The sequence below is a fragment of the Quercus robur genome, chromosome 7 (assembly GCF_932294415.1).
Source record: "Quercus robur chromosome 7, dhQueRobu3.1, whole genome shotgun sequence".
Lineage (NCBI taxonomy): Eukaryota > Viridiplantae > Streptophyta > Magnoliopsida > Fagales > Fagaceae > Quercus > Quercus robur.
Window position 1 is genome coordinate 7,073,823 of NC_065540.1, and position 16,868 is coordinate 7,090,690.

At 33.4% G+C, this 16,868-nt stretch overlaps 1 protein-coding gene across 1 annotated transcript; it reads left to right on the forward strand.

Annotated features, from left to right (window-relative positions):
* Positions 1–8,739: 8,739 nt before the first annotated feature.
* On the forward strand, positions 8,740–13,838 carry LOC126691966 (thaumatin-like protein 1). The gene is made up of 2 exons (XM_050387303.1): positions 8,740–8,864; positions 13,046–13,838. Exons 1-2 carry the CDS (start codon positions 8,810–8,812, stop codon positions 13,720–13,722), a joined length of 732 nt encoding a protein of 243 aa, XP_050243260.1. The 5' UTR covers positions 8,740–8,809; the 3' UTR covers positions 13,723–13,838.
* The last annotated feature ends 3,030 nt before the right edge of the window (positions 13,839–16,868 follow it).

Sequence of the window (16,868 nt, forward strand, 5' to 3'; positions counted from 1 at the left end):
TGGTTTGCTAACACTATTATACTACCATGTCATTCCCCTATTACATACTAAGTTGAATTTTAAGGCCTTGTGAGCACCCTTACGTGTAAAAGGTGCAATTCTATGTGGATCCATCCTAATTGGCACAGGAGTATGCCACTAGCCTTATTATGGGTGGGAAGTCGATCACCATTTGTGTTTAATTTTTTTTTTTTTTTTGGAAACCGATTTGAATCTTTATAAAGAGCTCTAACAAATCAAAAATGGGTTCAAAATTAGAGTACGAACTTCAGAAGGTATATGGCACCCAAATCTCCTTAGTTGAGTTGGTTGATCTTCACTTATGGACTTCATAGTCATGTTTCAATAAGGATCGCCCTAGCCGAATATAAAAGCCCAAATCCTAAACACATCATTTGCGAATTAAAAAATGAATATTCAATCCCTAGGGTTTTGAAAGCTACCATGTTCTCAACACATCCAAATTCTTAGCATGCTTCTAATAAGGTTCAATCATCTAAGCCTATTTCTAACAAGATTTAAACATTCTAAGCAAGTTGCTAACATAGGTTGAAGGATAAATGAAAAATGAGCAACATTAAAACAGAAGAAAAAAAATTTCCTAAGTTTCTAAAAGAGCCTACTTTGGAATGACTAAGGTGGTGTGCATAGGCCTCCTAGGGTGCGTATGTAAGGTTAAGGTTGCATAACGCGGCCTAAGGTAGAAGGCCCTATTCTAGCCTAAACATGCTTCTAGTCATAATACCAAAAACTAGAAAATTAATAATAATAATAATAATACTATGGTTGAGAAAAATATAGAGCAAAAAGCTAAAGAAGAAGTAATAAAACTAAAGAAAATTTCTAAAAAATATAAAGAAAAAAATTGTTAACTATGCTCTATGTTAGGACATATGTGAATCATGTTAGGAACATATGTCAATATAAAATTGGTTAATCCTTTGACAAAATGCACTTTACTTGTATTTGGGTAGATTTAGGATGTGTTTAATGCTTCAAGGAATAAGGTTTCAAGTTTAAGTGTTAAAGTCATGCAAGTTTGTCCAAAAATCAAATGGAGAAGTGCTGGATTTTAAAGCTTGACAGCTAGTATCTATCGAGGTTTAAAAAGCTATTCTAGCTCGATGCTCGACAACTGCTTAATAGATAAGGTATCTATCGAGGTTTATGGAAACCAGAATTTCAGATATGATTTCACTCCAATCTGTGAATAGATATTTGGGCTTTCTTTTCTCACAACTCTAAACATATATAAAGATTGTTTTAAGGGCCGTCACAACTAATGCAACTCAATGCAAAAAATTTTCACAAGCATATTGTGAACGAGAGACATATGTCCTAGTTCATCTTTCTATTCAAGAAGTTACTGTGTTTGTACGCCATAGGTTTTTGTAACCATAAAGCTTCGTAATCTTCATCGTATGGATAAATTAAAGAACTTTGTAGTCCATCTTTCTCAAGTTGGTGAGTAAGCTAGGTATTGGGATTCACATATCGAATTGGTTAGTCACGTACTAGGAGCTGTGCATTGAAAAAGAGAAATTGTCACTACATAACAAGTCTAATTGGGTATTAGGGTAAGGGTTCAACTGTAGGTTGGTATAAGGTACTTGAATTTCTTCACTTGTAACCGCTTATTGTGATAATAGTAAATTCTAGAGAGTTGTGACTTTAAAATCATCCGGTGGGGTTTTGGCCGTGTAGGTTTTCCCCATTCGTAAACAAATTACCATGTCAATTTATTTTCCACTACATTTTTAATTTAGTTGGTGATTTGTTTGTGCTATCACGCTTATTGCATGTTAATTGAATTAATTAATTAACTGGCTAATTAATTGATTAATTCATTATAAGAGATCAATACATTCTTGGCCTATCACTCTAAGCAAGAGCCAAAGCTTTGATTTAATCATTTCCCTTTTATGTAGTGAAGGACCAAAAACCAAAAGAGGATTTCCACATCGACAATAATTTAAATGGGTACAAAATGATAATAGTTAACTTTTTATTTTAATTTTTAAATATTAATGATGTGGTAAAATCTGATCCACATATTTCAAAATGTATGGATACAAATTTTACTCTAAGAACTCTAGATCTTAATAATTCAATGGTTAAATTATAATTTTTAAAGTTATGACTATTTTTTGGACAAAGGAGAAGAAACTAAACCTACTAGATACTGGGATTAGATGCCTTATGAATTGGCTCCATCTGCATGCTGCAGCCCTCCGACTCATAAATAACTCCAGCCACCTCAAGTTCGAAGCATCTGTTGAAATCAAACATATTAATTTTGGCACAAACAAAAATACACATTCGTTTTTCGAATTAAAAAACAAATATTTCTATCCCTAAGGTTTTGAAAGCTGCCACGTTCTCAATACATCCAAATCCCTAGCATGCTTCTAACAACATTCAATCATCCTTTGTAGATGCCCAACGAATTGGCTACATATGCAGTGTCGTAGTGTTGTTGTGGTTCCACCTTTGTACCTGTTATTAACTAGTTATAATAACCAAGTTAGAATTTTCTTGAGTTACTAATCTAAACAATTTAAGGGTCTAACATTAACTAGTCTAAGTGAGTCTAACTTTTTAAAGAGAGAATAATAAGACTAGTCTAAGATATGTTTTGCTGCTGTTGCTCCACCTTTGTAGCCTGCCCTTGAAGATGTTAATTAGACGAGGGCAGTTGTCCCTACAACTCACTTATAGGTACATGTATTGTTAAAAAATACAAAGCTAATCAAATGCAATAGAGAGAGAGAGAGAGAGAGAGAGAGAGAGAGAGAGAGAGAGAGAGAGAGAGAGAGAGAGAGAGAGAGAGAGAGAGAGAGAGAGAGAGAGAGAGAGAGAGAGAGAGAGAGAGAGAGAGAGAGATTGTCAATAAGACATATCACTAAATTCAATTCACAGATACCTAGAAAGAAGAACTAGATGTAAATAGGCATCATTGATGTCAAGGTGTTGAGTGGAGATTGTCAGTTTTTAGACCCCTTAAAACACAATTGATTTAACCTAGGTAATTAGCCAAGTTGTTACTTAGTCCAAATTCCAAGTCTAGGTTATCACAATCAAACAATCATATCATGCATAGCAGCGGAAAATAAATAAGACAATGATATGATCACCCAGGAAAACCAAACCGGTAAAAACCTAGGGAGGATTTGACCTAGTTATCCTCAAAGTAAACCTGAATCCACTATCTTAAAAGAATCGAAGTTCATACAAAAGAACTTACAAGCACCCCCGCTTGACTTCCTAATGCTACCAACCAGGAGAACTTACTGACACGACCACGTGCAAGCTCCGAATCCACGGACTCTTTCTTTCTTGGATTCCCACCAACTATAAGCACACCCGCTTGTGTAGTCTTCAAGATTTAATGGCAGCAACTGAATTGATCATCAAGGTGTAGATAAATCTCTTCCTTGAAAACCCTAAGTTTGTGTAAAGGAAAGATCCTTTAGATCTCACAAGAGATTTACACAAACCGCAATATGAGCAACACTAAAACGTGGCTAGGGTTTGCCTTTTATACTTAGGACAAATAAGAAACCCTAAAAACGTTTTAAAACAAATAGGGCTGAGTTGGAAAATTCTGCAGAAAAGCGATCTGCCCGAGCTTCGATCGGTCGAGCCTAAGCTTCGATCGATCGAGCCAAGCCGAAAGCCACAGTGCTTCCTGCTTTAAACTCGATTCCAACTTTACATTGACATACAACTTTGAGCTAGTTTTAAACACTTCTAAACACATTGTTTTGATCATGGTTTGCCAACAATACAAATTAGAGTTCTAAATACATAAAGTCCTAAACTTTAGAACCTAACAAACTCCCTCTTTGGCAATCCGTGACAAAACACACTTTAGAAGCTCAAAGTTTACAAAATGAAAAGCCCTTTACAAAATAATGCTTATAAACCAAATTCAATCCTAACTACTATCCATCAGTTGTAAGTGTAGACAGCAGCTCAATTGAATCAACTTGTATATTTCCTGAAACACCTAAACAAAATGCATAACTGCATGTGTGGAAATAATACAAGGAAACAAAATAACTTCTTGATTTCAAACAACACACAAATAAAGATATATATCAATGAATAACTCATAAATATAAATCAATAAGCAGTTTGAAACAAGAAACAAATAAAGTACCAACAAAAGCATAAAACTCCCCCTAACATGAATATCCCATAAAAAACAAGGTTAACTCCCCCTAAACAAAACAAACAGGTCATCTATTTCTCCCCTTTTTTGTCACGTATTGACAAAGACTACCCAATCAGAAGGTAGACAGAAAACATACGCAACAAAGTAAGAGAAAATAGAAACAACTCCCCCAATGAAGAGCAACAACTCCCCCTAAGAACCACAAAGGTTAAAAAAAATTTCTCCCTCTATAAAAATAGGAAAAACAAAACAAGTTTTGGGAAAAACAGTTTTGGGGAAAAATAAAGGGAGTGGGAATAAAAAAACACAAACAAGTTCTTTTAAAAAAAAAAACTAAGTTGAGGATACACATGAAGAAAAAATATTCTCTCTTTCAATAAAATGCAAACATGGCACTATGTGACCCATAAACAGTTGCATAGTTGAAAAAATATTTGCACATTGATTATCCATCATATCTTTTAAGAAAAATATTTTCTACAGTTCACACATAAAAATAGCATATACTAAAAAGTACATAACTCAAAAATTAATCAATCAATTTTTAAATCAAGTTGAGTACCCAATTTAGCAAAGTGTATGCATGTTATGTGTGAAAAAAATGAGAGATATGACTGCAAAACTGCAAGATGGATACAGAAAACAATGCAATGCATGTGAATCCTAAACATAAATGATGCATGAAAAAAAATCAAAATTTTGAAAAACAGAGCAATTTAATGCAGAAACTCCTCAAAGCACAATATTTCATAAATAAAATGCATAAGTATGAGATTAAAAGTTTTTCAAAACACTTGAATTTAACCCAGATCTTCCAAAAACAAGTTTTTCAACCAATTGTCCTCAAAAACTCAAACATTAAGCACATTGTGCATCAAAATCAAAGAACATGTAATCTTGGATGGCCACAACAGGATCACACACAACATAATGTACCAAGTTTAGCAAAGAGTAACTTGTGTAGTGTGTGCAACTAGTAAAAACTTGAAATACATGTGAGGTGATATGTGAATAGCAATCAATCACACAGTCTACAAAAATTCATCATATAGAATTTAAAAGAGACTATCACCTAAAGAGTTACATCATATAACTCCCACATCTCCTAGATCATAAGCTTGCAATCATGTAAGTTTCTTGAATTTATGCCTCATAATATACACATCAATTTTAACTCATGTGATTTTGGCATCAAGCCTAATAGTACACACCAATTTTAAGTACTAAGCAATTTAAACCGAGACTTCACCTTATGTTCTTTTTGTGCATGTGCTACACTTTCTCGAGTACAAAATCTTATGATATGCACTAAGGTGTTCATGATTGGCTAGTGAACAGTGGTAAGATGGTTATTTATGCCTTTCTCAAAAGGATCAAGCTCGACAGTCAAATAACATGTGACTTCAAGATTAAGACAAAGTGATAAACACCATAAACATCTTTCCCACTACAAAGCTTCAACTAGAAAAGTGCAATAAAAGCTCATCCAAGCTAAACAAGGTATATAAACATGTTATGTAAAGATAGTATGGCCAATCCTTGATTATAAATCCAAGATGTGAAATATAAAACACAAAAATCTTTTTGGTTTTAAAAAATTTATGACAAAAAACAAAAAGTACACATTATGCTAAATGAACAATGCAAATGCAATGCATGACAGTGCTTAACTAAGCTATAGAGGGTACACAAACAAGAAATATCAATTTCTTAATTAACCCATGAGTACATGTGCAAACTAGTATATACTCACACAAAATCAGAAATAGCTTAGCACTTATTTAACACATACTATTCAAGTTTCTCCACAATGTCAAGCATGTTCTAAATCAAGAGAGAGATATCATAACTCATGCAATCCTCAAGAAAAATAAAACTAGACACAAAATAAAATATTTTTGTCTTTTTGAAAATTTTTCAATGTTTTTGGATTTTTTTTTTATAAGAAAAACTAAAAAACAAAACAGCAAAAACAAAACATGTCCACAAACAATTGAAAGAATTAAATCAGGGACAAGTCAGCAACACTCACCTTAGAGAATTTTTTCTCACCCATATAGCACGAGTCTTCGGCTTTGTAGGTGAAAATCCATGTGAAGCAGAGTGTATTTGAGGGATTACACCAATCTTCTGAGAAAGACTGAAATCCTGCAAATTCCTTTCAATAGTCAACAAGCTCAAATTTTTCAAAAGAATATAAAACAATTTATATGGACTTATGGCAGGAGAAATATCATCATATATCCTAGATTGAAACACTGAATGCTTAAATTTCAATTTATAACAATTAGGATGAATGTGACCACGGACACCACAAAAGTGGCAAACAGGAACAAATTTAGGAACATCAGTATTCCTAGTGGGGTTTCCGGTCACAGGCTTTGGTTCTTGCCTCAGCAAAGAACAATTTGGTCTAATATGACCAACAACACCACAAAGGTGACAAGTAGGCACAAAAACAGATTTATTATGCTCTCTAACAATAGGTTTAGACTTAGGTTTAGAAACTTCAGCGTCAACATCAAAACTTTTACCTTTGTCTAACTTAGCAAAATAAGCCTTTTCTTTATTATTCCTCTTAAAAGGAGGGATATAAACTTTCTCAGTTTTAGGCTTAAGAGAAACAGAAACACTTCTGTTATCAACAACAGGCTTGGTACTAGTCAAATTTTCAATTTTGGTCCTAGATTCAACTAACTCTTGTTCCAAGCTTTTCATCTTCTCATCTTGAGAGGAAATTTGATTTCTCAAAAATTCATTCTTTTTATTGGATTCATCTAATCTAACAACCAATTCCTCTTTTTCAAGATTAGCCAATTTTAACTCTTCCTTGAATTTCTTAGCAATTTATATAGATTTCAATAATTTCTTACGAAGAGTTTCATAGGCATCAATAAAATCAACAGAAGCATGAGCAGAAACATGATCATAAAAACACTTCAAATTATCCATGACAACAGGGGTCAAGGATCAGCTCTTAGATCAAAAGATCTAAAACAAAAGAGCAACCCGCTCTGATACCACTTGTCAGTTTTTAGACCCCTTAAAACACAATTGATTTAATCTAGGTAATTAGCCAAATTGTTACTTAGTCCAAATTCCAAGTCTAGGTTATCACAATCAAACAATTATATCATGCATAGTAGCGAAAAATAAATAAGATAATGATATGATCACCTAGGAAAACCAAACCGGTAAAAACCTGGGGAGGATTTGACCTAGCTATCCTCAAGGTAAACCTGAATCCATTATCTTGAAAGAATGGAAGTTCATATAAAAGGACTTACAAGCACCCCCGCTTGACTTCCTAATGCTACCAACCAGTAGAACTTACTGACACGACCATGTGCAAGCTCCGAATTCACGAACTCTTTCTTTCTTGGGTTCCCACCAGTTACAAGCACACCCGCTTGTGTAGTCTTTAAGCTTTAATGACAGCAACTGAATTGATCATCAAGGCGTAGATAAATCTCCTCCTTGAAAACCCTAAGTTTGTGTAAAGGAAAGCTCATCTAGATCTCACAAGAGATTTACACAAACCGCAATATGAGCAACACTAAAACGTAGTTAGGGTTTGCCTTTTATACTTAAGACAAATAAGAAAATCTAAAAACGTTTTAAAACAAATAGGGCTGAGTTGGAAAATTCTGCAGAAAAGCGATCTGCCCGAGCTTCGATTGGTCGAGCCTAAGCTTCAATCAATCGAGCCAGGCCGAAAGCCACAGTGCTTCTTGCTTTAAACTCGATTCCAACTTTACATTGACATACAACTTTGAGCTAGCTTTAAACACTTCTAAACACATTGTTTTGATCATGGTTTATCAACAATACAAATTAGAGTTCTAAATACATAAAGTCCTAAACTTTAGAATCTAACAGAGATATTTGCCTAGCAAGCCAAGAAATAATGTTATTTGGTCCAATTTTATCTTCTTCTTTTTTGTTATCATTTGGGTTATAGATTATTCGTGCAGGATTTGGCTAATTTTTATTTGCTTAACAAGCCAAAAAATATGTTAGGGGCCGAATATAATTTTCTTGAAAAACTTGGGAAGGCCACAGCCCTTTTAGTGTATGAAAAGCTCTCTATATACTACTAAGGAAATTTTAATGAGGTCAGGGGGGCTAGAGCCCCCCTTGATCAGTTCAATGCATCAAACCATTCCATGTTGAAATCAGACAAATTAGTTTTGGCACAACTTACAGTTTGGATAGGGTTGTCTTCAAATTTCTAAAGTCATAAATATCTACACGTAACCTTTGAGTCATGCTGTACTAGACTGGATGCTTCGTCTCGACCTCACACGTTGTTAAATTTTGAATACAAAAGTCTATTACGTTTGACACCCGTTTTGTAAACAAATACTAACACTGTAACACGTACGTGTCAATCTCTTTCCCTCACAGTAGCAGTAGCGACCCGATTCCTTATGGAAGATAACCCACCAAGTGAGTAGATAAGAATTCCTAGAAAATCCAAGTCCAAATTTCATCACGTTTAGCCTTTAAATTAGTGTATATATAAACCGCTATATATACCATGACAAGGTCATTGGATTAGCACCAAGCCATACCACACCCAAGTTCATCATTGATCAAATATACTTGTTAGTTGTTACCACCAAAGCAACAATGATGAAAACTCTGGCACTCTACGGCCCTATCTTGACCTTCTTTTTCTTATCTGGTATGCCTCACTATCTACTTCTAGTATGCATTACTACATTGCTTTTGTCGGTCATTTTTTTTAATCACAAAATTTTAGGTTGCGACAATCATCATATCGGCTATACAATAAAGCCATGAACCCCACGGATTAAGCTTTCATTATTATATTCATTGACATTTCACATGAAACACATTTTGGATTTTATGCGCTGGACACTTGTTCTTCTCTCTTGATCTCTTCTAAATTCTAATAGTCCATAGATGAATGGACCTCTAATGAACAGGTCACATTGAGGGTAAGTGCTAGATTTCATGCATATTTATATATCATCGATGATTCTTTTTTTTTTTACTTATATAGACACCTCTTCTATTTCAATTGCTCAACATGATTGAATACTTACGGTTGTGAACCGAGTTAGGCCTTGCGCTGACATAATACTTACAAACAGAATAAAAATACTATTATGTAGTGATTCATCGTTACAAGTGATGGAGTCAGAAATTTTTGCTAAGGGGCTAGATTTTGAAAAATGCTTGACTGATTTCATTTGTCGATTAACAAAATATCAATAGTCATAATCTAGTACAAAGTTCTAAGAAAACAATATATGTTTGGTTAATTTGACACTTTCACTTAATATATATATATATATATATATATATATCTAAAAGATTCACTCACAACAATATCGTCAGTGGTATATGTTCACTCAATAAGAAGTTATATATTATATTATATAAAAGAACAAGAATTAGGTACAGTATTTAGGTGTTATTCTTTAGATATTTTTTTTAAGATTCTGTTATGTGTAGATTTTAGAATCTAAGAAACAACTCATAAACTATTATATCTAAATTTTGTCCTATATAAAATTATATACTGTGAAACGTAAAAGATTGCCAACCACAAGTTTTTATTATATAGCACTAATAGCAGCCACAAACTGAAGTTAAAAAATTACAGAATCACAGCTGTATAACAGTATAATTAACACAGCACGCAGTAAAATAGCCCACGGTAAACTAGCAAACTACTTCAGTCTTTAGTTAATTTTTTGGTTGGTTCTACCAAAGTAAACTGCAATTTCTTAATCATGGGGTTGCTGGTTTGGTTGTTTTTTTGTTTTTTTTGTTTTTTTTTTTTTAATGTGGATCTCTGTTGATTTGGTGTGTGTTTAAAGGAGAATTTGGGTTTTGTTAGTATATTTGAAGGGTCATGGGCTGGGGAATTTGCCATCTGGGTTTTTTATAATTTATTTATTTATTTTTGGGTTCTTTTCCACTATCGCAGTTCGGAGATTACTTCAAAAAGTTGATGGGCCAATTATAAAGGTTTAAGTTCTAAATTTTAGATTTTAAGAGGCGTGATTTTTTTTTTTGGAGGGGGGGGGGGGGGGGGGGGGGGGCGGAGGCGTGGTGGTAAATTTTTGTTGTTAGTAATTTTATTATGGCGAAAAACACATTTTAGTCCCTATGTTTTCGCATGATTCCCACTTTGGTCCCTATATTTTATTTTTACCGCTTTTAGTCTCCGTTTAGAAAAACGTATTCTGTTTTAGTCCTTTTCGTTAGTGTTGTTAGGGCACTGACCTACGTGGCAAACAGAATTATTAAAATAATAATAAAAAATTTTATTTTGTCATTAAAAATGCCAAGTCAGCATTGAAATTAAAAAAAAATAATTTATTAATTTTAATTAAATAAAAAAATAAAAAAACATAAATAAAAACAGAATTAAAAACTAAAAATTATATGAATTGAGATCTAAGTATATCTTGAACAAGAACACAAACCCAGATTTAAGTACACCAACCCAGAAATTAAAATTCAAAAATTAAAATTTTCAAAATAACCATTTTCTCAACCCAACAAAATCATCAAATCCTAAAACTCCAAACTACCAAATCAATCCAAAAATACATCACAACCAATCCAAATAAAAAAATCTCAAACTTAGAAAAACCTATCAACCACCACGTCTGAAGCAAGCCACGAACCCAGGGACCATCATAGTGACCAAACCCACCAATAAATCACAAACCAAACCACAAATAAAGAACCAAACCACGAAGCAAGCCACAAACCAAACCTAGATCGGAACCACCAACTACCACCACCCTGACCCAAATTGGAACCCCATTATAATTGAACCCAAAAATCAATACATTAATATCTCAATTTCCAATTTTGATTTTTCTTTCCCTCCATTTTCTGGGAAACCAAACAAAGAGTAGTATTAACGAAAAAACAGAGTATGAAAGAAGAAACAATAGAACGAATCAGTGCCAGTGGATCCAACAAGGAGGCATTGATCACCGGAGTGAAGAGAGAGAGAAATCTTCGATTAAAGGAGTGGAACCCAACGGAGGATGACCCACGAACAATCAGACCCACCCTTTGATCCACACTCACGACTACTTCGATCCACGCCCCAAATCAAAAACCCACACTCCAACCCACGACTCCTTCGATCCACGCAGACCCACGAAGAGAGAACAAAGAACAGAGAACAGAGGGAGACCATCAGACCACATTGGACGCATGACTATCAGACCACCATTGCCGAACCAGAACCATCGTCGGACCAGAACCATCGCCGAATCACATCCATCGGGAGAGAGAAGAGAGAAAGGAAAGAGGAGAGAACTGAGTTCGGAGAGAGAGTTGTGAGAATAAAAAACTTTTTTTATTCAAATAGAGAGAGTAATGGATCTGGAAAGAACGAAGAAAAAAAAGTATAAAATGAGAGTGGGAGTGTTGTGCTGGTTTTATTTTAATTTTTTGGGTTTGTGTTTTGTGTTTGTTTTCATGTTTAATTCCTTGTTCAGGTTTAATTTGATGTTCTTATTTTTTGGGTTTGTGATTTTTGGATTTTAATTTTGTGTTCTTAGATCTGAGTTTGTATTTTTGTTGTTCTTGCTCAAGACACACTTCAATCTTAATTAATGTGATTTTTTACTTTTATTTCTGTTTTTTATTTTTTTTATTTAGTTAAATTCAATAAATTATTTTTTTAAATTTAAATGCTGACTTGGCATTTTTTAATGACAAAATAAAATTTTGTATTATTATTTTAATAATTCCGTTTACCACGTAGGTCAGTGCCCTAACGGCATTGACAGAAAGGACTAAAACAGAAGACGTTTTTCTAAATAGGGACTAAAAATGGTAAAAATAAAATATAGGGACCAAAGTGGGAATCATGTGTAAATGTAGGGACCAAAATGTGCTTTTCGCCTTTTATTAACTACTCAAACTACAATTCAGGGTATATTTGGTTGGAAGTGTGGAAAAGTAGGATGATAAAAAATGTGAGAAGATAGAAAAAAATTTAATTTATCTTTTTTTTTTTTGTTTTTTTTTTATTTATTGAAAGTGAAAAAGTAGAGGAATAGAAAAAGTAAAATTATATAAATTTACTCATTTAGCCTTATTAAAAAATGATTCACAATTAATAGAAAAAAAATTGACAAGCAAAAAAAAAAAAAAAAAAAGAAAAGAAGAGAGAGAGGACAATCACCCAAATTTATCAAACAATAAAAATTATGTCTAGAAAAAAAAAATCATGTCTAATTAAAAAATAATAATAATAACACCATGTACGGCCCAGGAAATCAAAAGAAAAAAAAGGATTAAATAAAAAAGTAGGCAACGTTCCAGGAAGTGAAAATAATAATAATAATAAATGCCTTAAAAGGAGAAACGCCTAGGAAAGCAGAAAAAAATAAATAAATAAAAAGAAAACTGTACTAAATTAGTGCAATATGGAAAATTTTGTTATTTATCTATTAGGCTTCTCTCCTCAAGTTTTCTCTCTATTTTAGAGAGACAAATTTTTTGTTATTTATATATCAAAGTCCTCTCCTCAAGTTTTCTCTTGAGAGACAAGTTTTAAGTGGGTCTAGATGGAAAACATTTGGATCCCACTAAAAATTTTCTCTTACTCTCTCCTTACCAAACAACATCCTTCCTCGTTTTCTCTCCAAAATTTTCTATTCACCATATTTCACCTCAAAAAAACACAACTAAGAAAAAATTTAAAAAGTGAGGAGGGAGGGGGCAATGGCCTTCCGGCCCCTCTCTGGCTCCGCCACTTACAACCATCATCATGATAAGTGTATCTACATGTAAAAATTGCTGTGTACAAGATGTGTTTTGCTTTTTATGTTTTAAGGAGTTTGGTTTACTTGCATGCAGGTGCTCACTCTGCTAAAATAACTTTCACAAACAACTGTCCAAGAACCATCTGGCCAGGAACCCTAGCTTTGGATCAAAAACCTCAACTATCAAAGACTGGATTTGAGTTAGCATCCAAAGCATCCTTAACGCTGGATGTCCAAGCTCCATGGAAGGGCCAGTTTTGGGCCCGAACCCGATGCTCCACCAACTCAGGAAAGTTCACTTGTGAGACTGCCGATTGTAGCACCGGTCAAGTTACGTGCAACGGTAATCTTGCAATCCCGCCAGCTTCTTTAGTAGAAATCAGCATAGCAGCCAGGGGTGGGACGGACTTCTATGATGTTCGCCTTGTAGATGGCTTCAACTTGCCTGTTTCTGTAGCCACCAGAGGCGGCACTGGTAAATGCAAAGCCTCAAGCTGTCCAGCCAACGTGAATACGGTTTGCCCAGCGAAGTTGCAAGTGAAAGGGTCGGATGGTAGCGTGCTTGCTTGCAAGAGCGCCTGTATTGCTTTCAGTCAACCACAGTATTGTTGCACTGGCCCATTTCGCCCCCCAAAATCATGTCCACCCACAAACTATTCTCGTATCTTTAAGCAGCAGTGTCCTCAAGCTTATAGTCATGCTACTGATGATCAGAACAGCTCCTTTACCTGCTCTGGTGCACCCGCCTATGTTATCACTTTTTGTCCATGAATTATAGAGAGGAATTATGCGTTCCTAAATTTGTAATAAGAAACTGATATGTTTAGTACTAAGGCACATGTATGTATGTGTCAACGAATAGTTATTTGAATAAAACATATACCAAATATGTTAGATGGACACACATTATATTTTCTTTGAATGCTAGAATATATATTTTTACATATAATCATAATTATAGTAAAATGTTTATTAATAACTATCATAATTATCAAATTTCATGTTTTTACAAACAAAAAAAAAAATTATATTATATAAAACTTTCATGTGCATTGCAGGGGTTACCAATTAGTTTTTCAAAATTTTCAAAGTAATTCTATTAGGAAGTTTTTAAAATCTTATCTATCCATTTTGAAATGCATGAATTGGATTTTTCAATTATCTCATTAATAATTTAAATAATAAAAATTTGCAATAGTCAATATTTTTTTGTTGTTGGAACATTTATTTAATAAAATAAAAGTTTATTAAATTAATTTGTTGATTTAAATAATAAAATGGCCATGTTAACGGGTGATGATGCAAAGAAAATTAGTAGGCTAGATGCTCTGGGCTTCAACAATTAGTAATCGCTTGGAAGGCCTGAAAAGAAATATACACGATCAAAAGTGACTGGGGTAGACTGGCTAAGAACCCTCCGATGCTCAAGTTAGTTTCTCTCTTAAATTCTAGAGTTCCAACTTTTTAGGAGTTGTGAAAAACTTACTTTCATTTGATGTGGATGAGTGCTTATATAGTGTGCTTTTGAAGCAGTTACTTGTCTCGTAAATTCCCTTATATTTAAGGAAGTCAAAAGGTTTAGGGTTAACTTCTACAACCGCTATAGGAGTTAGAATATTTAATCTTATCTTCTACAATTGTCGTTGGAAGTTAAGTATTTAGCAGAAAATTATAGCGATGAATTATGATTTTGCTTGTGTTTCAAAATAGTGACATGTGGTTCGATTCACTAGTCTTTTGTTGGAAAATTTTTCTAGAAATTTTCCAAGAAATTTTCCAAGTGTTGGGGGTCGCCTAGGCACTTTCCTGATGGACAACCCTCATGCCCATGGACGACCATCCTACGAGGGATGACCATTCCTATCTTCTTGACCTGGACAACTCTCATGGACAAATCGAAGTTGATTCAATTTTCAGTTCACCATCAACAGGTGCTCTTAGGACAATTATTAAGAAATCTTTTAACACCATTTTCATGGAAAATATAAAAAGCTACTAGAAAATTTAGTTGTTCTATCATTTTCCCATTAAAATGTTTCTAAAAATAAATCCTAAACCAATAATCTTAGAGCATTTGTTATTCGTTAACATTTCTCAATGATAAAAGTGAGCTTCATGTGGTTAATAAGCATAAGTGTGGAGTTAGTGTTATTATAGAAAATCCTCAATAAGTAGTGTTTTAGGAATTTTAGGAGGAGTTATCTTAAAAATTCTAAAGATTTTTAAGCCAATACACTTCCTTGGTAGTAATAAATATATATATTACACTACAATTATGAACCGTTTAATACTATATGTGTCAAAAAATATTAATAATATATTGGTTGTTTTGCATAAATTTAAGATGATTGTTTGTGTTTTCTGTTGTTGTAATATTTATGTATAAATTGAATTTTTTTTTTCTTCTATATATACAAGATAGAAATTATATTCTAACATAATCTTGTGTGAAACTCATTCTTAGAGACTTGAACTCTAACCTTTACCCTCGTACCCCACAAGCACTTATACTTGTGGAATGATTATCACACCAAGAGTACGAGAAATTATAAAGTCATTATGGTGGACAAGTGATGTAGTCCACCATTCCAGTAAAAGACTCCCACTTGTTTAAAATTGTAAAGTTTTAAATAAAAACTAAATACTGACTCAGCAATTTTAAATAGGTTAGAGTTTTTTATTAGAATGATGGACAAATGACGTGGTCCACTATGAGGACTGTATAATTTCTCCAAGAGTGCGTGGTGGTATGTACAAATTGACTTTATTTCTTGAAAAAAATAAAGAAATTAATTAATGCAATATTAAATATACCTTTAATTTATGCATATTCTTGGCTTTTGTTAGCCTTGGTTAAAACATATTTAATGCTTTATTATTAAATAATATTTTTAAGTAAAATTTGATTGATACTTTAAGAACATTAGTTTATGACATTTTTTAAAACTTTTTCTAAAAAATAAAGTCAAACCCCTTTTTTTTTTTTTTTTTTTTTTTTTTTTTTTTTTTTTTTCAGGTGGGCAATCTGAGGTAATCTTCAACTATTTCAAATGGGCAATCTGAGGTAACCTTCAACAACGAGAACAAATGAAATGACCTTTGATTAGGTGCCAGACCGTCAATTGGTGATTCTAATCCTCAACACGATCCGGGAACTTTATATGTATTCTTCAACCTGATGAATGGCAAGGTAGCATTTGGGCTAGGACCAAGTGCACCAGCAATGACTCATTCTATTTTTTATGGGAAACTGGAGACTGGATTAGCCACAAAGAGTTTCCAATCTCCACCACCCACTTGCCCAGTGACCCCACTCAATTTCTATATAAACCAATATTCTGTGGTGTCCTATGTAGTGAGCTTAAACCATGGGCATAATATGGCAGTCTGGATCGAACCCATTGGTTTAGTGGGACTGTAGTCGATGGGTTTGGACCATAACCTATTGTGGATTGTGTTCAAGATACAAGTAATATGCGTCCATCTAACTTAGTAAGGGATTGTTTACAAGAAAGGCAATGGAAGCATGATTGGCGAAGTTAATATTTGATTGATTTATATATATATATATATATATGAATAATACGGGAATTGATTTGTATCAAGTCAACTTTTTAATAGAATCAATAAATTTTTAACTTGCCAATCACGCTTGGCTTTCCTTAAAAATAAAAACCCTACCTTTCCTATGATTGGCGGAGTTAATATTTGATTGATTATATATATATATATATATATGAATGATACATTGATTTGTATCAATTCAACTTTTTAATAGAATCAATAAATTTTTAACTTGCCAATCACACTTGGCTTTCCTTCAAAATACAAACCCTACCTTTCCTATGTATAAATTCTCCCTTGCCGAACTTATTTCATAATTCCAACTTATATTTTAACTCAAAAGCAAAGGTTCA